The sequence below is a fragment of the Schistocerca gregaria genome, chromosome 11 (genome assembly GCF_023897955.1).
Source record: "Schistocerca gregaria isolate iqSchGreg1 chromosome 11, iqSchGreg1.2, whole genome shotgun sequence".
NCBI lineage: Eukaryota > Metazoa > Arthropoda > Insecta > Orthoptera > Acrididae > Schistocerca > Schistocerca gregaria.
This window is the reverse complement of record NC_064930.1, coordinates 143013127-143039742: the sequence shown is the minus strand read 5'-3', so window position 1 is coordinate 143039742 and position 26616 is coordinate 143013127. Positions and strand designations below refer to the sequence as shown.

Sequence of the window (26616 nt, the reverse complement as noted above, 5' to 3'; positions counted from 1 at the left end):
TCTTGCTTTTCAATATGACTAGCACTCTTAAACACCCAGCAACACACAGCTACAGTCTGTCGGTGACATTCAGTTTTACAGGACACTCTTCGTAAGTGGTTGGAATGTGTGCGAGTTAAATTTTACCAGCACTGTCGGATAGTGGAGATAGCGACAGATGAGGAACACACTGGTTTGTAGGAAAAATTTGGCGTAATTGTGCCAAATTTGTGTGTGCCAATAATAAATGGAATGCATACTGTATCTAGAAAACAGCGGGTATTGCTCCAAAGTTTCACAAGATGTTCCCAATCTTCTTCTTCTTCTCAGCCTTATTGGTTGGGTAGCACGATAATTCTAACAGTGATCTTCACTGATAGTCATTATATGCCCCAAGATGGGTGGTACCTCCCAGCATTTGCTAAAGGGGGTCAGTCAGGATTGCTAATTAACACGGCCAGTTTGATATTGATACAAAAATTAAAATGTTTCATGCAGAGTTAAATTTACAAAGTACCGTATAAATGTATGTCAGTCATTTTTGCTAAAATATAAGTAAATTTCAGTATTCAGTATGATCATTTTTGCAGTAAAATGTAGTTATAATTTAGTAAAATTGTGTTTCTCATTGTTGACAGTAGTATGTACATGTATTTTCTTTAGCTTTTGGTAGAAGCACTTTTTGTGTGTATCTTACAATGAAACTTCCTGGCAGATTAAAACTGCGTGCCTGACCGAGACTCGAACTTTGGGACCTTTGCCTTTCGCAGGAGAGCTTCTGTAAAGTTTGGAAGGTAGGAGGCGAGGTACTGGCAGAAGTAAACATGTGAGGACGGGGCGTGAGCCGTGCTTTGGTGGCTCAGTTGGTAGAGCACTTGCCTGGAAAGGCAAAGTTCCTGAGTTCAAGTCTCGGTCTGGCACACAGTTTTAATCTGCCTGGAAGTTTCATATCAGCGCACACTCCGCTGTAGAGTGAAAATTTCATTCTTGTATCATACAATGTCTGTCAATGGCGATAATGTGTCAGAGCTGATACCATGGTAATGAATATTGGCAATTTTGACTTTAATAAAATAAAAGAATTAACTGACAATATGTCTATCCTTATGGTTCTAAGAGTTCTGCTATTGGCCTTCCTTCTATTTGCCCTTCTTTTAGATCAGTGTACCAGAGAGAGTAATTATGTAAGTGACGAGTCCAAACACTCTCTCTCTCCCCCTCCCCCTCCCTCCCCCCTCCCCCTCCCTCACCCCTCCCTCCCCCCTCCCTCACCCCTCCCTCACCCCTCCCTCACCCCTCCCTCCCCCCTCCCTCCCCCTCCCTCCCCCCTCCCTCCCCCTCCCTACCCCCTCCCTCCCCCCTCCCTCCCCCCTCCCTCCCCCCTCCCTCCCCCCTCCCTCCCCCCTCCCTCCCCCCTCCCTCGCCCCCTCCCTCGCCCCCTCCCTCCCTCCCCCCTCCCTCCCCTTCTTCCTCCACTGATATTGTGATCAAAGTACACTGCTTCCTGTGTAGTTCAGTATTTCTTCATTCACCTTCTGCTTGTCATGGTCAAGAGAAGTATTTGGCACAGACATCACATCTCAAGTGCCTCCAGTCACTTCTTTATTATCGTCATGCAGGTTTCTGATCCTTACATTGCCAGGCTCCGAGCAAAACTTTCCATAATTTTTAATATCTTCCCACTTTTAATGGTATATTCTTAGGTGTCAGCTGAAATTTTTAGTGAAGTCTTTGGTCCGGGGCTATTCGGGAGATCGTAGTATTCATATATTAATAAAAGTAATTTTGTGGCACATAATATGCAACCAAAATAGCTACTATCACTATTCTGTAGTTATGGCAATCATTTACATGTGCTGAGGCTAATAGTGAATATTATCTTTGCCAATTCCCACCCAGTTTATGGCCTGCCAACCTAACCCCTAGACTTCAAGCTATAGTACAGATGTTTTTCTCCCCACAACCCTCTTCTCAGGAAATAGAATCGTGTCACAACACATTTGTTACGCAGTGCACAGCAAGACTGCTGTGGAAATAAACCGAAGTCGACACTCGCCTGTTTGGCATATAAGGGAGCTTTCCTTTGTCACAAGTGTGTGCCAGTATTCGCAAAGAAATGGTTTGCAGCTCAAAAATTTTGTTCAGGTTTGGTAGTTATCATTGAGTCAGGCCTTACTTTTTTGCACCTTTCCCTTCCAGAGTACTTGTCAGTTCCAAGTTGTTGTTGTTGGTTTTTTTATTTTATTTATTTATTTTTTTTATTTTTATTTTGTGATGGAAAAATAGCAGAGACGTTGGAAATAGTTTACATCCCTAAAAGGGAACTACTTTGTAAAATAACTATCCATTTTAGTGAAAAGAGACTTGTATTTTTTGGTAAATGTGAGCGACGGCGGAGAGCTTTCAGTGAAGTGGTGATTGCAGTGGCTCTGCCCACCTCCCCAGCCTCAACCAGCCGACGCTGAGCCTGCTGCAGAAGCTGACGGCACGCCGCCCCGCGACGTCGTCCGCGTCCGGGTCGTCGACGACGACCGGCCGACCGGCCCCCGTATACAACACGGAGCTGGCCAAGGAGATGCGACGGCAGATTTCCAAGCCGCGCCCCGCGGGACTGGCGCTGCTGCGAGCGACCTCGAGTGCTGTCGGCATGTCCGACTCGCATCCCTACGTCTGCTTCTATTGTGAGAGCCGGTGAGTGGGCGGGCCGTCAGTCGACTCAGAAGTTCTGCCGGTCGTGTGTGAGATTCGTAGCTGTTAAGTGCATCTGAAAGCAGTGGATACTGAAGAATGAGCCTGAAGCTTGAACCCGGTTGTTGCAGGGGTATTTTCTGAAAACCTTATTGTAGAGTAGTTTCATTTTGTTTGTTTTCTTACCTCTTCCTAGCTTTGTACCTGTATTGCCCCAAAAGTATCGGCACAAGAGTGCAAATGTCAAAGGTACGCACTGTTTGACTTGTTCGGGAACAGATATGTTCCGTTCACTTACATTTCTTGCTGCCGACAACAGTAATGCCCACCTGACTCCTTATCTCGAACGTGCATTCGGTGCTGCTCCGTTCCGTCTTGGATTTCCTTTCCTGGCAGGTTTAGGGGATGTCCATTAATGATGTGAGGGGATTTCTTCAAATTTGGATTCCCGCTCCCCATTTGTGAGATGCGGTGTGCGCGACTCCAGCCCTCTTCCCCTGCCGTATCACCCCCTCCCACCATCATATCGGGTTTACCCCATAGTCTGGTAAAAATGCGAAAAATTATATTTTTTTGTTCTAAATAGTGATTAAAATACTAATAAAAACAAATTTTATTTAGAAATTGTATTACAGAGTGTTTTTAACAAGTGATTGAAAACCCTTTATTTTAAACATTCCAAGCCTGAATCATATCTAGACTGATGGATGGACAGACAGACAAACGGATGGACATAATGGCTTCACAAAAATATTATTAACTGTTTTGATGTAGCCCTAAAAAAAAAACTTTTATTGGGGTATTATATAAATTAAATGTCACTGATCCTTGAATGACTTTACAGATTAAAGACAGCATTGTTTGTCTCTTCCTTTGAACCATATTATTATCTGGCTTTTCAGTATCTTTAGTTATATGAACACTTAGAGAATTATTGTCAGAGAACTTCAGTTTATCTGTCGTTCACAGGCAGTTGACTTTCAGTTCGTATGTGTTTCTACTTGCTGGCATGTTGCTCAACATACCCCTTGTAAAAGTTCCGATGCAAATTTGTGTTGAACACAATAACATCACTTCTATATGCACTGAAGAATATCACAACTGACTCACTGACTGACATGCAGTGATTGCAACTGACACAGCAGAAAACTCACCCAATGAAATGTAACACTTGGCACTGCACTTGTTTCAAATCGGGTAATCCCAAGTGTGCACACGTGTAAATCGTTCAGTTCGGAGAGGCCACAAAGATTGGTGAGCACTTTAATAATGTTTATGCTCGGGATTAATTATATGACATGTTATCTGTTGTTATAATGCATATTTTCTGACTTAGTGTTCATGAGATTTTCTTGTTCTCCCCACCCCTCCCCATTTTAAATGAGATTTGGTGATATTTTGCCAGACCAGTCCACACCATTTTGAGATCATATAATTAATGGAAGACCCCTTAGTTCTGCGTTACCAGCAATGCACGGCAGTATTGTGAACAGGTTTAGCAGTGGATAGTTGAGCAGTACGCAACCTGTGTGTGGCTTCACTAAATGCAGTGGAAGAGTGGCACACAGACACTATGCTGAGTTGTTTCCGTGCGACAGCGACCACATTGCATTAGTTTTGCCTGTATTCGAGTGTTGTTAAATTACTCCCTGTTTTCTGTTTTACTTGTCAATATAGAAACAAAGGTAACTGGTGTAAGAAACTGAGAAAATCACAATTACATTGTTACTCTGTAACAAGTGATCAGAGAGTTTGGGTTTTGTATGACAAAATACTCAGAAAATATGCCTGAACCACCTTCAAAATTTTGTCAGTGTAGTTAGGATTGACCACTCAAGAATATGTGGAAGGAGTATTTCGAAGAACTTCTGAACCTGAATGGAGACCTTGTCGAGGAGGAACAACAAATAAAAAAAGACCTTACATGGGGAGAAGTGGAAGAGGCATTGGGCAAGGTGAAGGGAGGTAAGTCACCAGGTCTGGATGAGCTAAGTGTAGAGATGGTGAGAGCAGCAGAAGAGGTGGGAATACAATGGCTATGTCGAGTAATGAAAATTGTGTGGAGACAGATGATGATCCCAGAAGACTGGAAGAAGGGAATAATTGTCCCGATCTTTAAGAAGGGAAATACAAAAGGGTGCAAGAGCTTTCGGGGGGATAACACTGATGAGTCATTGTGCAAAGATTTTTGAGAAAATTTTGGAAGCATGAATTCGGTCAAAATTAGAAGGAAGAATGAGAGGAGAGTAACATGGCTTCAGAATAGGAAGGTCTACGGTGGATCTAATTTTTGCTGTAAGACAACTGCAGGAGCAGCACTATGAATGTGGAACAGATCTACTAATCACCTTCCTGGACATTGAAAAAGAGTACGATAGTGTATGTAGAAGCAAAGTGTGGAAAGCCCTGGAGAACAGAGGAGTAGCAAAACATTATTTGGAGGATAAGGGAAATGTACCATGGGCATGTGAGCCGTGTGAAAGTGGGAGGAGAGAGATCAGCTTGGATTGAACAGAGGAATGGCTTGAGGCAAGAAGTGCTCTTTTACCATTACTATTCATTGTAGTGCTGGGTGATATAATGAATACAGCAACATAAGTAATTGGTGAAAGGAAGATGAAAGCAGTGGTGTTTGCAGATGGTCTGATTTGGTGGAATAAGGAGAAGGAAGTACAAGAGCAGTTGGACGTGTGGGAACGAACAGTATAAGAATATGGGATGAAGTTTAGTATAAGTAAGAGTGAGATGATTATCACAAGAAAGGAGGAAAGAGGAACAACTGGAATAACAATTGGTGGGGAACGACTGAGGAGACTGGAGAGTTCAAAGTGCCTAGAAAGCCCGATACAGGAAGATGGAGGAAACAGCAGAGAAATAAACGAGCAGGGGAGAAAAGCAGAAGCATTTCGGAAGAGTGTCAGAAGCCTGATATTGTGCAAGGATGTACCCCAAATCAGTAAAGGTTACATACCGGTCATACTGTGTAGCGATCCTGACATGCATCAGAAACCTGGGTTATGAAAGGAAGAGAGATAAGCAAATTACAAGCTAGTGAGATGAAATTCTTGAGAAACAATATTGGAGTGTCAAAGATAGGTTATGAAATGAGCAGATCAGAGAGTTACTTAAGGTGGAACCATTACAGGAGGAGATAGAGAAATGGAGGCTGAGACAGTACAGATACGTTACGAGAATGGAGGAGAAGAGGATACCCAGGAGGATACAAGAGATGAAACTGGAAGGAAAGAGACCGAGAGACAGATGGCTGAAAGGAATACAGGAATGCGTCCAGAAGAAAGGAGAAGACTGGACTGAGGTGAAGACAGAGAGATGGTGGCAAGACGGAAGATGATGGAGAGGCCTATGTTCCATAAAGACCCGGCCAGACTGGAAACTGACGACGATGATGATGATGATGATGATGATGATGATGATAGGATTGACCCTTGTCTAAACTATTAGTTCCTTTCTTAGGGAGAGGTCAGGGAGGGTCACGAAGAAGGTGCAGCTCGCCCAGGCCCCAGCTCGATGCAGATGCCCCCGTCGGTAAGGATTCTCCGTCCTGTGCTTCTTTCTGGAAGGAACAATTCCACAAGCTATGTATTGGTTTTTTCCTATTTCTAAACATTCATTTAACAAGCAGTAAAGCAAATTGAGAAGAAATTCGGAAAGCAAATTAAATATCAGAGAGAAGAAATGGAAGCTTTGAGCATTGTTTGAGACTGTAATTCTGTCAGATGGGGCAAAGGAGCTGGAAGATCACTTTAATGGAATGGACAATTCATGAAAAAAGGTTACGAGATGAACATCAACAAAAGTAAAACAAGAGCAATAGAAAGAAATAAATTAGGAAATAAGCCTGTAAAAATAGTTGCTGCATTATGCTGTACGGGCAGCAAAATAATGGTCGAATTGGTGTGAATATAAAATGCAGATGGCAATAGCAAGAAACGTGTTTTTGAAAAAGAGAAATTTATTAACTCCAGGAACAAATTTAGGCGTTTTGAAATCTTTTCTGAAGGTAGTCATCTGGAGTGTTTGGCAGTAAAACCCAGACAAAAAGTGAATGCAAGATTTGAGACACAGTTCTACTGAATTATGCTGAAAATTCAGTGGACAGAGCAGATAACTGTCAGACAGGTACCAAACTGGAGAGGAAAGAGCTTGACTATAGAAACAGACTAAAAGAGGGGATCAGTTGATAGGACACACATCATGAGGGGTCAAGGCTGAGGGGAAAGTGGGGAGGGGGGGGTGGGGGGGGGGGGCGGGGGGGGAAGGCCGAGGCTCGTCCATAGCATGTGTATTAAAGTGGACCCAGATTGCTGTAGCTGTAATCTTCAGACTGAAGACCAAACAAAGAATTTATCAGTACTGCTGTTCTGGTCAAATTAGGACTAGTAGTGTATTTAAGTAATTTTGCATATTTTGGCAAAGAGTGAAGTAATTTTACTTTTATTTGAGACTTTCTTGTTCTCTTTGAGTTGTTTGTGTTTAGACAAAACTTCTGTGATGCATCACATACAGTTCAACATTATATTGCCATTGCAGGGAAGGGTAACAACTGGAAATACACAGATAGGCTATAAATAACCCTATTGTAGTGCTTGCGTTCACAGTATATTCCTTATGTCTGCTTAAATTAATTGCATTTTTGTGGCCCCAAGAATGAATCAAATTAGAGCTGTGACATACCAAGTCAGTGTGAAACTGCCTTCAGCAAAAACAAAAACTAAAATGGTAGATTGAAAGCTATTTACGAGTGGTTTGTTTTGATTTTACGAACTAGCAAACTCGCTAAGATTGACAGAATTTTTGTTTGTTTGTTTTAAATTTCAGCCTCAGCTTAAATAAATACGGCTAGTGTCAGGTTATCTGTGTTAAAAAAGGCTCAAGACTGCACATATAATCCATAATACATGTTCTTACGAGCAATGAAAGCGTACTGGATATATTAGTTGACCACAGTATTATTGCACCATAGACTGAGAGTCCTTCGGATAGCTTATCATGACCTTATTTCCTGAGGATGTTCTTTTCCCTGACTTTGTTTCACATTTTCTGGAGGGTCAAAATATCAGTAAAATGAAACAGATTCTGTCTCTGATACTTTGTTAATAGATCAGTGCATTCCAACACATCGGTTCGTTGATTGCTGTTGTGTGCCTTCCCACACCCTCAATACTTGTGCTGTAGATTCTCCCCTTGCTTACTATTAATAACTTCTAATTTGTTCTCAGTCATTAGAACAGTGTGTTTGTGTTCATCTGTCATCTTTCTAGCACATGTAAACTGTCGATAACTATGGCAACAACGAGAAATCTGATATTGGAAATGAGCTGCAGAAGTGCTGCAAGGGTAGAGTTCCCACACTTACTTGAAGGTGAAATGGGAAAATGTTTTGGTGATACCTAAGATTGGGAATTGGATCCCGTATTGTCTTCCATCGGCAAAACACGAGGCACGTGGATAATAGTGTATTTGAAATGAAAGTAATTTGTCTAATTATAATAAATAAGGCTTTCCATTTTTTCCAAACATTTCATAATTGTATTTGAATAGTCCACAAACTGGACTATCCACACAGGGATCATTGGAAGAGTGCTATAGTTCAAACAAACTTCACACTGGACTATCATTCGGGAGGACGACGGTTCAATCCCGTCTCCGGTCATCCTGATTTAGGTTTTCCGTGATTTCCCTAAATCGCTTCAGGCAAATGCTGGGATGGTTCCTTTGAAAGGGCATGGCTGATTTCCTTCACCATCCTTCCCTCACCCGAGCTTGCGCTCCGTCTCTGATGACCTCGTTGTCGACGGGACGTTAAACACTAAGATCCTCCTCAAACAAATTACAGGCATTCACTGTGTTTCACTATGGCAGTATGCTAAGTTTGTGTACAAAAAATTTTCTTTCTCTTCAAGAGTCACAAATGTGATGTATTGTGTGATAGTGCCTGTGTTGCGAATCAGTTTGAAGCGACTGTATATAAACTGTCATATTGTACATACTTGAGGTAGTAATAAGCTGGCACGATTTTTTAATGTTCCATTTATTTTTAACGATAATTTCTGTGTACCTATAATTTCTTATGTTTTGCAGGAGCCATAAATTTGATGGCTGCATACTAAATAAATAAATAGATAGTAACAGCATTTGGTGTATGTGCCTTAGGTTCGAGCAGCAGAGCACTCGCAACAGACACATGGTGCGCACACACAAGAACGAGATGATCTGCTCCAAGTCGAAGCAGGCAGAGCCTGAGAATGATCCGGACGATGCATCTGGTGGTGAAGACTCTGACCACAGTGAGTGTCTTTGCTGTGCTGCTTTTAGGTTTTTGTTTTATTGCTTCTACAATCAACTCTAAAAGCAAGTTAGATGCAGCTCAGCCTCCTGTCACTTCCGTCTGTTATTCTCTTCATTTCAGGAAAACTACTGCCTCCTAAATCGCCGACGATCTGTCCCTGCCATTTCGTCCACAGTTTTCAGTGACTAATAGTGTCCTAATATGTGCCTCACATTTTTTCTCATTTACTCACTGCCGGACATTTTCATTCCTTACTTGTCGATCCCACCCCACACCCAATCTCCTGTGACACGAAATTTCAAAGAAATGTAATATTTTCATTTCTATCTTTGCCATTGTCCATATTTCACCCCAAAATGCAGTTGTCCTCCATATAGAGCTTTTCTTTTCTCGTGTTTTCTCAGTGCGGACGATTAATGTTGTTCAGCTGATTTGTTGTTCCATTTTATGCACAATATTTTGACTGACTCACCCGGTTGTCATCTTCCTCAGACCTTGTGAGTTGTGTTCTTTATTTACGAGGGCATGCTGAAAAGTAAAGGTTCCAAATTTTTTAATCCGTCGTATTCACCGAGATTTGGAATGTATCATGCATATTACTCTGTTCACTTTTCCGCTTCACTGATGCGAGTTGAACTCTGTCACTAGAGGGCTCTGAATTGTAACGTGGTGGTGTGTACCGTAACGGTGTTAGTGCGTGACAAACAACGTCTTCTAATAGCATTTCTGACTGCAGAAATTGTGCCTTCGTTCGAAAGCCGTCGGAGAATGAAAACTATGTAGTGACGGTCATATCAACATCGGTAATATGCGACATTGGGGTGTTCGAACTCGTAACGGATGAAACGGCAGTGCTAACCTCAGTGGATGTGACGGAGGATCACAGACACACAAACAGTTCGAGATTGTGCCGTCAGCTGGTAAAGTCGTGCTCACGGTCTTCCAGTTTGTTCCAGGTGTGGTGCGTTTGGAATTCGTGCCTGAAGGCGCTGTAATAAACCCTGTGGGATACTACAAGACTCAGAAAACTGAAAGCGTGAATTCGAAGAGTTCGTCCACCTGTGGAGCACCCTATTCTCGAATGTGACGTCACCCAACAGTTCACGAGCACTGTGACATCTGCAACAATCTGACACCTAGGGTTGACTGTTGTTGATCGTCCTCCATGTGGACCTGACTTGCCCCATTCGATTTACACCTGCTTCCAAAACTTAATGAACACATTTGAGGAATTCATATTGATAGTGATGGTGCTGTGTAAGCAGAGGTGAGGTTGTGGCTCTGTAAACAGATTCTTAACAGGTTACAATGACAGTATCGACAAACTGGTCTGTCATTGTCATTGGGAGAAATTTGTTGGTCAGTTGGGTGACTATGTTGAGAAATAAACATGCACACATGAGGAATAAAGAGTTCTAGTATGCCTTTTGTGATAGAATAGTTTTACGTAGGAATGTGTACTTGGATCATCAAAACTGGCAGTGCCTGAGTAAAAGGTTGAGTTGTATGCCGGTAGTGTGTGCAGGAGGATCTGTAGAATTCTACAGAAACGTAGAATACAGTATCAATTAAAATAAAACAGCCCTCGGTCACTAATTTTTAATGAATTTAACCAGGTTTCAACACTGCTAGGAGTGTCTTCCTCAGAATTTAAACCAAAGAATGGTCTATATCGTGGTCACAGAATTATGACTAAAAACGTATTTAGTCATAATTCTGTGACCATGTTATAGATTCTGTGGAAGACACTCCTATCAGTGTCAAAACTCGGTTAAATTCGTTAAAAATTAGTGACTGAAGGCTGTTTTCTTTTAATTGTAACTATTCACGGTCTCTGAACGTGCAGCCATGTACAAAATTTTGGAATACATTATATTTCGCTCCCTTTGGCTATGATAAGAAGGCATCTGTGTAATGTTAAAGGTTATCTTGATCTCTGAAAGCTAGGTGTGTAGCGCATTCCATGTGAACGTGGTGTGTCTTACCTGGGGTAGACTATTGGAGTAGTGTCACAGAGATCGAGGAATATCAGTGACATGCCAGACTAAAACAACAGAGCAAATCAGCTGTTACCTAGTATTACCTCGAATAGAATTGTGAAATTAAATACAATGAGACTAGTGGGGGTGGTGCAAATGCCATTTTCTGAGACAGTGCAGTTACAGAGTCTAATGAAATAAATATGTTGGAAGACCTAATAAACTGACACAGAGGACTAAATTTAAACAAAGCTCGAAGTCTGGCGCTCACTTTATTGAGCTCCTGTTTGCCTTCACACCCGTGAGAGCTGGAAAATCCTAAGAGAATGTGTGTCTTACGGAATATCAGTGGACACTCGGAAAAACAAAAGAATGAAGAAAATAGAGGGGATTAAGAATCGAACTTGCAATCGGCAGTAAACAGTGGTGCTGGACTGGCAACAGTTCGGAGTGACTGGACTTGGGTAGCAAGTATACGTAACAGCTAACTCACAGCATCTGAAAAGGTGACTGTGTCAGCTGTCAAAATGTTGTGCAAAAAATGGAAATGACAAATCAACAGTACACTGGAAGTGATCTATTAACTAGCTTTTCATGACGTGAATTCTTTTTCTGGTCTTAAGATTTACATTTTTATTTAGATTTTAGCAGCTTTTAGTTTTACAAAATGTCATCGTGGTTTGTGCCATCCTCACTACATCTTTGTTACGTCTCCTTTATTATTAATTCTGTTTCTGAGAGAGCAAAATTCATCCACTTGCTCAAGATTTTCTTGTCATACTTTACTGACATGCCCATCTGCTGTGCACACTGTTAGCTTAGTTTCATTTTTCTACGCATGTTTATTGTAACTGTCAGTGTATCATGCTGGCTTTCTGTGAATGACAGACAATTCCCAAACTGAGATAATCTAAAGATTTCCTCATTGCGCCGTATCTACACAAATGCAAAAAATTGCTACATTTCACACTATTAAACACCTTTTACAAATCTACAAATTCAGGCTTATTTCATTGTTCCCCTCCTCCCCCAGAAATTTGCTATGTACAGGGCTTGTATAAAAAGTAATGAGACTGTTTTTTTTGCTGACGCAACTTTACTTGGCAGCTCAAGCTCGCCCGTGGGGATTGGTGCCAGTCGCCTGCGGGCTCTCGTCTAGGCAGCGTCGTGTGTCGAGTGGACACATCACAAAGTTGTCGGTCTTGGTGCAGCGTGCAGCAAATGATCGAACAACGTTACGCCACCAAGTCTCAATATCGCATCCCTCGTGAGATGAGTATAGATTTATCTCGGAATTGAGAGCTCTGTAGGTGTACTCAGTTTAATGACCACACTTCGCTATCCGCACTTTCGTGAAACTAAATGTCCTTTTGTTACTCTGATCGTATACGATAGTTATTTAAAACTCGCCCCCTATATTTTTTCACAACACACAATTAGCACTTTTTTGCTTGTTTATTTCTAAGAGTATATGAAAAAAACAAATGACGCCGTATCATCTGCTTTGTCGATATAAAGCATAACACCTTAATATGCCCAATTTTACCTCTTCTTATAGGATCGGCTACCTTACTGATTAATTTACTACATATTATTTCCAATAACGCTAAACAGGTATCACCGTTATATTTTAATTGCATTCAAAAGCATGTTGTTGTTGTTATGACAGACCAAATCGTAACAAATCGCGCGGCGTGTGTTTTTAACAATAGCTTTACACTTGCCCAGCGTTTATTCAGGCAATATCATATATAAATATACAGACGGGACCGAAAGATCGATCTCTCGACCAATAGAGACAAATACGCTATTTAAGTTCCGTTACATCTATCTTGACTCTTACTGTTACAAGCTGTGTCGATTGTGTTTATCGATGTCAGGGGCATGATTCGTCATGAGTTTGGTCCCTGTGGCCAAACTGTCAACAGTGATTTTTATTGTGAAATGCTCGAGAGACAAAGCCAGGGTCCACCGTGTGAGGCCAGCCATCACCAATGACAACATGCCGAGTTACACCTGCATCACAGTGGCCAGCTACCTGGCTGAGAAAGGTATTCTGAAGATTCCCCAGCCTCCCTACAGTCCCGATGTCCCCCTACCAGACTATTTTTTTTGTTCTCCAAACTAAAAACTTTCCTGAAAGCACAGAGTCACGGGGCCTTGGAGGAGGTGCAAGCTGCTACGACGAGGGCTTTGAAGGCCACCGTGGCAGTGGTCGAAGCATGGAAATCTTGCACGCAGTAGTTTATCGACTCTCAAGGGTCATACATTGAAGGGTACTAAGTGCCTCTAACGATATCGACAGTAAATTTTGATTCACGAGCACAGTCGCATTACTTTTTATACAAACCTTGTAATTTTAGCTGCAGCATTAAAATTAGACTAACCGCAACTTCTCTAGTTAGCAAAGTTGTACTGTTTTATTAGTCTAGTTGCTTCTCATAATTCCTTTCCATTTTTTCTTCCATACTATTCTTCGGTAAAGTACTCCTGAGAATATTTTTGTGTGTGTACAATACTAGACTGATCTATGTGGTCTTCCGTTCTCCAGACTTGCAATAACTATATTGGGTTTTAGAGAAAGTTTAACTGTAGTATCATGTCCTTCAAGAAAAACACTATCCCCACCGCCCTGGTAAACATGTCTTAGTCCTGTGGAGACATGTCAGTTGGTAATTTCACTGCACAACATAATCAGTTTTTAATGCTGCACAAAATTGTGGTTACAGTTACCTTCTTTCTCTGCACGTGTCACACATTTTGCTGTAGTTGAGATATATAAGCTCCTTCCATTTTGTTTTGTCTCTTCCTGTTTTGCTTTGTACTGTTGATTAGAATTTGAATAGTATTTTATGTAGTAATGTCCATCCTCTTGGTACAATATTTTCATTTTCTTCTGTTCCTTTCTATCTTGCCATTAGTGACAAAAGTCCTAATTCTGCTCTTATTTTTGTACTTGGAGCTACGTGTCTGAGAATCTTCATTTCTGCTCTTTGGCACCTTGATTTTCTCTCTCTCTCTCTCTCTCTCTCTCTCTCTCTCTCTCTCTCTCTCTCTCTCTCTCTCTCACCCCCCCCCCCCCCTCTCCCCCTCTCCTCTCCCCTACCCGCTCTCCCCCCAACCCAAAGTTGCACTTCCATATATTACAACTGAGTGTCAATGTTTTGTAAAATTTGAAGTGCTTTTCTTCCTCCATTTCCCATTTCCAAGATTTTTTCACTGTCTTACGGTGAAAATCAGTTTCATCTTCACACAGGACCTACTGTGCTGCAGATTTTGAAAAACTACATTTATTGAAATTTTAGACATACTTTTATTTTTCCCATCAACTGCCATTGTGTGTGTTTTGCTATCTGATGTGTACAGTTTATCTATCTTTCATTCAGTTGTAAGTCTGCTTTTGCTGCTGTGTTGTTTTGGATATTTTTAACTATTGCCAAATATATTTAGGGCAGATTGTCAGCTTTATCTGTCTCAGGACCTCTAATTAATCATAATTATTGCCCAGTTTCTGTTTCTTCCCCAGGGTGACAGTCCATTTATCCTAACTAGCATGTACCTCTGTTGAGATACTAATAATTTTGTCACTCTAGTATTCAGCAAATTACTGATGCAGAGCACTGTATATGGTGGCACAATTTTATCAAATGTAATCTGCACTTAGAAAGTGAATTGTTCAAAAATTAGTTAATACCTACGTGTACCCCAGATTTGTTATAAAAAAGACTGTAGCTTATTTCATTGCTCCCTTGCTTAATCTCCTGACTACCCTGTCGTGGACAGCTTATTAAACTGTAACCTTCCTTCCTATTGTTGCTTTTTTTCTTTAAAAAAAATTGAAAATCCAGAAGTGTTGCAAATTTCCAAGAAAGTCTACTAAAAAGTCTAAACCTTCAAAAAGTTTGGTCTTCTGTGCTTAAATGTTCTGTCAAACAAGCATATTAAAGCATATTAATTCAGTAGTGCTATACTACACTACTACTATTGTGTCGTGAAGCAGTTTCGTCAATCGTATTCTAATCTTGATTCAGAGAAGCTTATCTTCGTTTTCCTGTGTGTCTCTTCTTGTTCTTCACCTACAGTTGTCTCTTTCATTGTCTTCAAACAGTCCCCTATGTGGAATGATAACAAAGAATGCAGTTCTAGCAGCAGTGTAATGCTATACTGATACTTGAAAGAATAAAACTCTCAGTGGTTTCCAGAACACTTCCAGCAAATGTCGGAGCAATTATTACAAGCAGCCTGTATGAAATTTCTTCTCCACCATTGTTGTCAAATTAAGCTAGTGATGTCTCTCTTTGATGAGTAGGAGGTGTGTGTGATATTACACATCACACAAAAAGCTGACTAACAGTGACATTGTACTTACGCCTACTGCTATCTCATTTTTATTGTGTGTATTAGGCATTATATAACTCCACTACACTCAGTTAGTAGTTGCAGCTACTTCCTTGTCCACTGACACCATCGGATTTCGTGTGATTCCTCTACCACTTCTGGATAAGGCTACTGTTCTACCAGCATAACATGGCCGTGCTAAGTTAAAGTAGCCAACCCCCCCCCCCCCTCCCCCCTCCACCCTTCCCAGATCACTCTTGTATGTGAGATTGAAGTTCTCAAAATTTTTTGAAATTGATTAAAGGTTGCTAGTGTTGTCACAGGTAAATAGTGAGCCGACCTTCTAGTGTCTAGGTCAGTTACTCGTAACAGCGGAACAAAACATGTTCACAAACATCGTTTACTGGTGGCACAGCTAAATTTGAAACCATTGTGCAGGTTGGCGTGAACCGAGCCCCACCAACTGGACATCTGAGACACCTGGTGGAGACATGGGAGGTGATGGTGATTTCCTGTGTTCAGGTGTGTGCTCACATGTCAGTACATATTGAAATTAATGTAGCCACTAACTGCACATTTTTCCCCAAAGTAAATGAATAGTTTTATAAGTTAAGATTATATATATATATATTAAAAACAAATCTTTTTAATATACTTTTCCCATGTGGAAGTTTCTTTCTATTTTATATATATAAACTTCCACATGGGAAAAATATATTAACAACAAATATTCCAAGACTTACCAAGCGGGAAAGCGCCGGTAGATAGGCACAATAAATAAAACACACACACAGAATTTCTAGCTTTCGCAACCGGCGGTTGCTTCTTCAGGAAAGAGGGAAGGAGAGGGAAAGACGAAAGGATGTGGGTTTTAAGGGAGAGGGTAAGGAGTCATCCAAACCCGGGAGCGGAAAGACTTCCCTTAGGGGAAAAAAAGGACAGGTGTACACTCGCACGCGCACGCACACACACACACACACACACACACACACACGTGCACACACACATATCCATCCATACATACACAGACACAAGCAGACATATTTAAAGGCAAAGAGTATGGGCAGTGATGTAAGTAGAGGCGGAAGTGTGGAGGCAAAGATGATGATGAATGACAGGTGAGGTATGAGTGGCGGCAACTTGAAATTAGCGGAGATTGAGGCCTGGTGGATAACGAGAAGAGAGGATATATTGAAGGGCAAGTTCCCATCCTCAGAGTTGGGATAGGTTGGTGTTGGTGGGAAGTATCCAGATAACCCGGACGGTGTAACACTGTGCCGAGATGTGCTGGCCGTGCACCAAGGCATGTTTAGCCACAGGGTGATCCTCATTAGCAACAAACACTGTCTGCCTGTGTCCATTCCTGTGAATGGACAGTTTGTTGCTGGTCATTCCCACATAGAAAGCGTCACAATGTAGGAAGGTCAGTTGGTAAATCACGTGGGTGCTTTCACATGTGGCTCTGCCTTTGATCGTGTACACCTTCCGGGTTACAGGACTGGAGTAGGTGGTGGTGGGAGGGTGCATAGGACAGGTTTTACACCGGGGGCGGTTGCAAGGGTAGGAGCCAGAGGGTAGGGAAGGTGGTTTGGGGATTTCATAGGGATGAACCAAGAGGTTACGAAGGTTAGGTGGACGGCGGAAAGACACTCTTGGTGGAGTGGGGAGGATTTCATGAAGGATGGATCTCATTTCGGGGCAGGATTTTAGGAAGTCGTATCCCTGCTGGAGAGCCACATTCAGTGTCTGATCCAGTCCCGGGAAGTATCCTGTCACAAGTGGGCACTTTTGGGGTTCTTCTGTGAGAGGTTCTGGGTTTGAGGGGATGAGGAAGTGGCTCTGGTTATTTGCTTCTGTACCAGGTTGGGAGGGTAGTTGCGGAATGCGAAAGCTGTTTTCAGGTTGTTGGTGTAATAGTTCAGGGATTCAGGACTGGAGCAGATTCGTTTGCCACGAAGGCCTAGGCTGTAGGGAAGGGACCGTTTGATATGGAATGGGTGGCAGCTGTCTTAATGGAGGTACTGTTGCTTGTTGCTGGGTTTGATGTGGATGGATGTGTGCAGCTGGCCATTGGACAGATGGAGGTCAACATCTAGGAAAGTGGCATGGGATTTGGAGTAGGACCAGGTGAATCTGATGGAACCAAAGGAGTTGAGGTTGGAGAGGAAATTCTGGAGTTGTTCTTCACTGTGAGTCCAGATCATGAAGATGTCCTCAATAAATCTGTACCAAACTTTGGGTTGGCAGGCTTGGGTAACCAAGAAGGCTTCCTCTAAGCGACCCATAAATAGGTTAGCATACGAGGGGGCCATCCTGGTACCCATGGCTGTTCCCCTTAATTGTTGGTATCTCTGGCCTTCAAAAGTGAAGTAGTTGTGGGTATAATAAACACACACACACACACACACACACACACACACACACACACACACACACACACACACACACAAACCGGCTGTTGCTTCGTCATGAAAGAGGGAAGGAGAAGGAAAGATGAAAGGATGTGGGTTTTAAGGGAGAAGGTAAGGAATCATTCCAATCCCGGGAGCGGAAAGACATACCTTACGGGGAAAACAGGATGTGTGTGTGTGTGTGTGTGTGTGTGCGTGTGTGTGCGTGTGTGTGCGTGTGCGGGTGTGCGCGAGTATATACCTATCCTTTTTTCCCTCTAAGGTAAGTCTTTCCGCTCCCGGGATTGGAATGATTCCTTACCCTCTCCCTTAAAACCCACATCCTTTCATCATTCCTTCTCCTTCCCTCTTTCCTGACGAAGCAACCGCCGTTTGCGAAAGCTCGGAATTTTGTGTGTGTGTTTGTGTGTTATTTTATTGTGCCTGTCTACCGGCACTTTCCCGCTTGGTAAGTCTTGGAATCTTTATATATATCTCTTGGCCGGGGACCTAATGGCCAAAACTGGTAATATGTTCTAATGTGTGACATCTGTGACTGTAACATATGATCAGTTACAGCTTATCAACAGTTGCCATATCTCTAGACGGACATTACTTCTGTTGAAAGTTGTCGAGGAATTTGCGGTCACTCGGTGTCATATTGCTTCTCGAATTCTGTATCGTAATATTCCCTGACCGGCATTTGTTCAATTATTTTCATCGCATTTCACCAGCACAATAGCCTGAAACTGTCAGGGGGTCACAAGCAGTGGTTGGCAAATGTTTCACAATGTCAGTTGCTTGTGTTGGCAAAATGTCAGAAAATAGGTTTAAAAATACCAAGTAAAAATCCTGAGGCAGAAGCATGCAGTCCAATAGTGGGCAGAGAGAGAGAGAGGTGAAGGGGGGAGGGGGGTCGCATAGTCTCTTGGATAGGAAATAAATTGTTGTTACATTCCAACAACTTAACCACTCTTTTTTTTTCCCAGCATGCAAAGTACTTGCTGCAGAAAAGAATGATAAAGGAAACTCTTACATACGACTAACTGGCATGTTGCAGTAGATAAACACATCGGTTCAGAGACTTAAGTAGCTTCAGAGCTGCCACTGTGTTCCTAGTGTAAGAACACAGTCACATTATCGCACAATGTCCACATGTGGCTGCAGCGGCACTTTCAGAAATGCCATCTGTAGAGCATGCCGTGAAGAGAGGGATGCTCACTGTAGGTAGTGCCACCAATTGCATTTTTAAAAGCTCTCTTAATTGTTTTTGAGCCACGGCAGGCTGGTGGGCATTTGCAGCACTTTCATACCAGCTACAGCTAGCCGCTAGATTTATGTCACTACTGAGAAAAGTTTGAATGTTTGTGGATTTTGCTGCCTAATTGTCGACTTTTACTCTTTCCATATGAACCGATTGTATGTGCTGATTCCAGAGATAAGAATCTGAAGGATTAAAATTGGGAGAAGGTTCAGGCCATGTGGAACTGGTCCCCCTCTCGCTATCAACCTACCAGGGCATCGAGGTCAGTGAGACCCGTCGCACATAAACCACACCTTTCTTCTTATTTGTTGGGCAGAGATTCGAGAGAGAGTGACAGCTGACAAATTGAAACAAGTATCTGCGGCCCACGTCGCCTCTAGGATACGATCGGTAAACCCTGTATATTTAAAGAATTGAACTCCCGTGTATAAAACAGCTTCAGACTTCAGATTGCTCTACAACTGAGTCATTGTGTTCAGTATTTGATCTCGAGTGTGTAATTAACATTGGGTAAAAGTTGCTAAATGTTTATTATCAAACACTTGATTAGTATAGGCTAGGCACTTTGTGCTTCGTTTAAAGAAAAAGTTTGTTTTTGGTGCATCTCGACGTGATGTCGCTTATCCTGATCCCTGTATCGTACGGTGGTGTAATTTTGCAGGTGCATTCAGTAGTGTGTGTGGATATTGTCTCCGTAGTGTGATATGAATATAGCTAAATGTGAGGAAGTACTAAATTAAAATGGCAACCCACATGCCGAATTTTTACTGCACGAACTGCAAAAACATAGTAAGCCGTAAACTTTTTATTTTTAATCATTTTGTAGGGGTATCAGTGAGAAAAAGTTTCACGAAGGTTTGAAATTGTGTGTAAAATTTGTCAAAAGTCACTATATGATCTGTCTCAATTTATGGACGAATAAAGTCTGGATATTTGCACGCAGTGAGTTACGCTTGCTTGAGATGTGTACACAGTTTCTAACTTTAATGATGGATTGTACTGCATTTTAGATTTTTAAATTCACTCCATAATTATATGAAGTACTGCAAATCATATTTTTGTTGCCCTTGTAAACAGGTGGACAGGTAACCTGCAACTGTGTCAGGGCGCCAAGAATCGGGTTAACCGGTTAGTGATATAGATACAGTGCATCAGAGCCTTCTGTGAATGAGTGCTACACACTGCCCCCTAGGATACAGTGGATAGAATGTGTCAAGATGTCCTTTGAGTGCACTGAAGTTTGTTGTATTTGGAGAAAGATGTTGGGTGTAAATTTTCTGTAATAATTAAAAATTCAAAAGCTTTTGGACATATTTCAATATGAACTTTTTCCTTGCAAGGAACCTTTCACTAAAGTTGAAAAAAAGAATTTTTGAATTGCCCAGTATTTGCGATTATATAACAGGAACTACTTACATGACTTCACCGAGTGTCAGGCATTTGCAGACACAGTAAAAAGGAAAATATTGGAACTGCAGTCACGAGTTGGACATGCTAATGAATAAGGTAAATTTAAGTTCCTTTGAAATTTAGAGGGTTTGTGAAGTTACTGACATGTTCTTTTGCCTCTCAAGTTCCTTGGGTGTTTCATCTTCACCAATATTATTCATTTGAGTAGTAGGTTCTTTCAAACATTACTTGTTTAGGTCATTTAGATTTCTCGAACTTTACACGTATAGTGATCTGGTTGTAAGTAGTAATTTTGATTACTAGTATTACACAGCTCAACTACAATTTTACAAGGCTCAACAATTCAACGGTTCAAGTATTCAAAACTGGCAAACTGAATAATAGCTTTCCACTGAATGAAATGTGTGCTACAGATTGAGTAAGAACAATGTGACTGATTGACACCTGACTTACAGTATGATAAACAGATGCTGGCTACATGTGGCTTTGAGTGCAGGGTCTGCGTAAAAATGGATGTAATAACAGAAGTTACAGAATTTAAAAATCCAAAAGTATTACATACACACTGAGATGTCCAAAGCCTGCCAACAATTATTAGATTTTCTAATTTGAATGTTTCACAGAGTAATGTGTTATTTTAATAAAAGTATATATTTGTGCAGTGGCCATTGTGATCTAGTGGTTGTAGTTGTAGAGTTCACCCTGGAGGTCCTGGGTTTAGTCCCAGTCTCTCTGGGTTGGTTCCAGGTTCGGTCAGTGTGCTACCAGTCGAGTGTCGTCTCCTTTGCCTGGCTGCTGCGTCACTGTCCCCTTCCTATTGGTTCAGTGAAAAAATGCTGTAGTCTTCCTGCGGTAAGGCCAGTAGCCCAGCCACGGACTTGCACCACAGACTTTATTTTGAACTTATATATTTTTGAAAACAGAAAACTGGGGCTGCAAAATTGTTGCAGTTAAATTTGGACAGAGTTATATTTTAGGATTCAGACATTGTAGAATACAATAATTTTGCCAACCTCCGTAGCTGAGTGCTCAGTGCAGCTGAATGCCCCATGTGAGAGCCCTGGGTTCGATTCCTGACCGGGTCGAAAATTTTCTTCTCTCGGGGACTGTCGCCCTCGTCATCATCAAACTGCGAAAGTTGTGTGAAAAAAGAGACATGTGTCAGGTAGCTGAACTCCCTGAAAGGGGGCGTCTGGCCACGTATGCTATATGCACATTCCACAATAATTTTTGATAAGTATAACATATGAAATATTTAGATTTAGCAAAATGTGAAACATATTTATTTGAAACAGGAATATGTTTGTCAGTCTTGAAATAGAGTTATTGGCAGTGTCAACTTATGAACAACACACCATTTTAATGAATTGTAAATTTAGAGTAGTTCACGAAAGAAAATGCAACCTTAAAAACCAGTATTTTTATCAAAAGTAGTCTGAAAAATAAGAACTGAGTAATGAAGTCTAATGAAATAAAGCTTGGATAATAATTTACCACTTTAAAGTATTTGTGGTACATGCATTATGTGTAGAATAGAAAACGGCGAAGGAAAGACAAATTATTTTAGGAGTGTGGTGTAAAAAAAAAAAAAACACGTTAGTGCTGGGCGTGTCTTGCCCCGACATTTTTCAATTGATTTGATTGCAATACGTAACCACACCACACCACACTACACTGACCTGTACAGATGCGATCCAACTGTACCTCTCGGGATCGATTCAGATCTATTCACACATTTCCGACTGTATTTATGTTAGAACTATTCACGACCGTCACCGTTCGCGCTGTGCTCTTTTGCAGATTGCGGCATCAACTTCAGCACGCCACAGGAAGTACTGGCGCACCGCAAAGCGGAGCACAGCCGGCCCGAGCCCCCACCACAGGAGTCGTCGCCCGCACAGGGCAGGGGCCGTAATGGCCGCGGCAGGGGAGGCGCCGCGTCGGGCCGGGCCGCGCCCGTGTCGCCACCCGACGGGGAGACTATAAAGCGGCAGGCGATGGCGGCACTGCGTGAACTGGGTGCGCAGAGCCGGCGGGGCGGGGGTCGCGGAGCCTCGCAGGCCAAGTGGGGCATGCGGTTCCCACTGGCTCCGGCGTCTGGCACGGAGGGTGCCGTCAAGCTGGAGAAGGGGGCAGCCTTCAGCCTGCCACTGGTGAGTGCTAAACCTTCCGTTGCTTCTGTGTAGTTCGCAGACACTTGTGCAGCGCAGTACGTCTACTGCGTGTAATTTCTATTGTGTTTCCCAGTATTTATGACAATTGTTGACTGAGGTGAAACTGTGCCTACCGAAAAGTATGGCACTATTACTTTTTTTCCCAATTCTTTCCACGGTTCTACATTATTAGCTGAGTTAATGTCGTCATTTTGTTCTCGCAGTGTTGAGACAACTTCCCTAGTTGTCACAGTCTGGAGACTGCTCAATTTATTCCAAATTGGTGGCACAATATGAAAACTGAAAACTTCTTCGTTCATCATAACTGAAATTCTGTGCAGTACTTTGTCTAGCCAAAATTCAGTTTGTTTCATAATTCTCTGATCAAAAGTAAGTATTAGGTGCACATCGTAACAACATTGGTTGATTTTTATTTTGGCATTCTTATAGTGATTTGTTTTTGTATATTTTTAGCCCTGGCACCCCTTTCAACTCGGTTTGGTCAGTGTATCGTAACGCGATTTGCTTGTGCAGAGAACCGCAAGTAGTGTGGGACTTCAAAAGTCGTTTGGACGTCCTGAATATCTATGCAATTGGCTGTCACTATAGCTTAAAATAACGTGAAACTTAATTTCTTTGATCGACAGCCTCGTCTGGATGTCAGCCCTTCGGCAGTATAGCAGATGTGGAGCAGTTGTGGCACACTAGCGTAGTGAGTTATTTCGACAGTTACAGATTTGTGTATGTTTTCGAGACGGAGCCGTATTGTGTTTGATTGAAGTGAAGGTGGCAACACTGATGCAGTGAGATAGTTGAGTGCATTTCACTAGTGTAGCTTTCATTTTAGAAACCTAACAAACAAACATCACACCAAGTTCTAGTTAATTGTACATAAAATTAAAAAACCGCACTAGTAAACATATGAAACTGTGTACCTGTAACATCAAAGAGCAAATGCCCACAAGATATGTAATCCTGCTGAGTTGTGGATTTGGGTATTATGTGTTGTTATAAGTGGCTGTTATTAATGACATTTAAAATAAGCAGTGTTCGTGCTTCTCACATTGTCTGCACAAATCAAAATAAAAGCAGACACAGTGGAAAATTCTCTACGTGTTAACTTAAACAATATTTTTACACGAACACATTTCGTGTGATTGCGAGAAAGAGGTGGAACGACCCGGTATACCGTAGCAGGCTGTCGTCAGTTTAAGTGCGCATCAATTTACACATAGCAGCCTTAGACAAATGGTGACTGTACGCGTTTTGATGCGGCCTTAACCCTTCAATCATTTAGTAGGTTTCTAAAGCGAATGTTACACGAAAAGTGGTATTTTAAATCTGGTGAGGTATAAAACATAAATTAAGGAACCAGAAGAGTTGGGAGCCTAGTTGTGACTAAGTACAAAAATGAAAAGGAAGTAAATCTGACCTTCCATAATAATTCGACCCTCATTTTTTTATATGCACCGTGTATAATCTGTCTGCCTGCAACCTCGACAGTTTTGTGCGACACGCAGTTGTCGAGTATGCCAGTCAGTTCACCGTGTTCACTACATGGGTTTAAGTGTGCGCATTTCTCCTCAGGTCCGCAAGGCGAGCGGCCCGGGCCCGAGATTCGCCTCCCTGGAGAGAAAGCGCGGAAAGAAAGCGGGAGCCGGCAGCGGGGGTGACGAAGCGTCGCCCGGTCCGTCGCCGGCGCGGCTCGACGTGTACGAGTTCGCCGACGAGGAGACGCTGGCCGAGCGACCAGAGCTGCAGAGGCGGCCGGCGGGGGTGGGGGGGGCCGTCGTCGCCACTCCGGACACCCCCGCGGGTGCTACCTCTACAGCCGAGCTGGCCGAGGCACGTAGCACTACACCGGTGCCGCGTTCTGCCAGCCTCGCTCGCTAGCAGCCTGTTGGTGTGCGAGGGGTTGACGGTTCACTCGCTGTTTCTCGATTTTGTTTGCTTCACTTTTATTCCAGTCGGGTGTTGTCCTTTTCTCCTTGTGTACTGCTCCCTTTTGTCACATGTTCCTTTGATTTTGAAAGGACTTTTAGAATGGTGACTGTTTCTCCATAATAAGAACTGATTGTATCCATATATCAAAGTAGCAGATTTTCCACATACTAATCATTCCAGTCTCAACATTCTATATCATATAGTTTTAAAAACAGAATTCTAATAAGTCACTTTCAGTTAGCTTCACACACAAACATCTACCTGTCGCCACGTTTACAACTAGGAGCTGGGCGTGTCTTACCCCCGAGCGTTTTTCCAGTTTGTGGTTTGGTTGAAATGTGTCACCACTCTGCACACTGACTGCTACAAAACAGTTGCCATCAGGGCCGTCACATATCACATCGTCAGTCCCGAATATCATTGCATACATTTAGTTGCTGATTATTTTTACATTGTTAGCTCAGTCAAACTCCTCACCCCATTCTTATGGATGCTAAAGTTTTCTACCATAATTGTATATTTCTCATGCTAGTTACAATAAGCTTGTTTGGGCACAAAGGCATTGGTCCTAAAATTTGATATAACCACACTCTTACAGAAGATGTTGAAAACTTTGTTAGCAGAAAGGTGTATGTTTAAGACTACTTCCACGTGTTTTGAGTTTGTGGTTATCTTCATTGGTTTTTCATGACTTTAGGTTGTCTTTGTCTCCATTTCTGGTTTGCGTTAGGCCTACTTATTTTTAATGCTGTTACTCAATACGTCCATCAGAATCTGAAAGTCACTCCCCTCTCTTTTTAAGAAAATATGTGCTACCCAGTTTCTTTTTATTTATTGCACTCAGCTACTGTCTATGCTCCCCACTCTTCTCAGTAGCTACTCATTTCTCACACTGTCCATCCAACTTACTTTTTCCATCCTCTGCCTCCAGCCTTTGCTCTACATTTCTGTCTCATTGTTCATGTTTCAGCACCATACTGGAGGAGGCTAATCTGTATGAAAGATTTTGTCTGATTTTTCTTAAAACTTTTGTCGACATTTCTGCAGGACCTCGCCTAGTACGGCGGTGCGGGTCTCCCGCATCGTTCCCCCACGCACTGTGAAGGAGTACAGGACTTCGTCATCAGCATCATCATCATCATCATCCTCATCATCTGCAGAAAACTTGATTTTTCTTATAAGACACGTCTTTTGGCATTGCTATCTTGGTTTTGATTTCTGTGCTGGACTTTGTCACAATCTAGTCTGCTTCCTAGAGGTTTAAGGCATTTCTCATTTTCTAATGTTCTCCGATCAGCATTATCTTTACCCTTTAATTTACTTGTAATGTCATTACTGATTTGTATGATGTATTGATTTTCATTCCACAGCTATTTGCTTTGCCTTCAATAACCTCCACTACTTCGTCCAATATTTTTCATTTGTTGCTATAAAGCATTACGTAGTTGGCAAATATCTAAATGTTGTATTCTTCACTTCAGATTCTTATGCCAGTATCATCTATTGGGCAGCCTTGTCTTACTACTTTTCATAATTCAGTCTCCTCTCACTTTCACTGTCACTTGATTTAAGTATACTGAGTTTGTAATTCACTTGCATTTCCAATTCTCTGTCTTTTCCCATGCCCCACTGTCAAATGCCTTTTCTAGGTTTATAAAATGAGCAGCAAATGCACTCTTTTAATTTTCCAGTGTGATTGGTGGCCCTTGCACATTGTCCACATCATTGAAGAATTTGGGTAACAGAGTTGTTGGTGGTGGTGATGTCTTATATAGATCTTTTAAATAGTTTTCCCACCTCTGTAATATTTCCTCGCCATCTTTGTACACTGACCATAATTTTATTTTATCTTTGCAACTGTATTGTTTTATAACAATGACTTTTTATTCACGCACCACGAATAGAGGACAACACGTCCTAACGTGGTTGCACACACTCTTTTGTGATTCCAGACAATATAATTTATGTACATTATTGATGTACAGAGGTTGTGTACAACTCACAAAACTGAAAGGCTGTTCTGCAACTGCAGTGAGTGTTGTATCCACCGTTATATTTATCGTACTTTTGTTTCAGATTAATTACGTAACATTAAGCTTATCGGGTTTCGTATTTGTTTCCACAGATCTGAAGACATTCATAAATATAGACAAATTTGACA

The 26616-nt window shown here is 41.9% G+C and overlaps 1 protein-coding gene across 7 annotated transcripts in view; it reads left to right on the top strand.

The window, feature by feature from the left end:
* Positions 1-26616, top strand: part of LOC126295258 (uncharacterized) — a 181151-nt gene that overhangs the window by 151581 nt on the left and 2954 nt on the right. For 5 of the 7 annotated variants that reach the window (XM_049987665.1, XM_049987664.1, XM_049987660.1 and 2 more), the window contains 5 exons: positions 2404-2670; positions 8842-8975; positions 15733-15816; positions 22159-22511; positions 24099-24356. In XM_049987665.1, the coding sequence (XP_049843622.1) occupies positions 2404-2670; positions 8842-8975; positions 15733-15816; positions 22159-22511; positions 24099-24356 (1096 nt within the window). The remainder of the gene's footprint in view (positions 1-2403; positions 2671-8841; positions 8976-15732; positions 15817-22158; positions 22512-24098; positions 24357-26616) is intronic. The other 2 variants (XM_049987663.1, XM_049987661.1) reach the window with 1 other exon arrangement.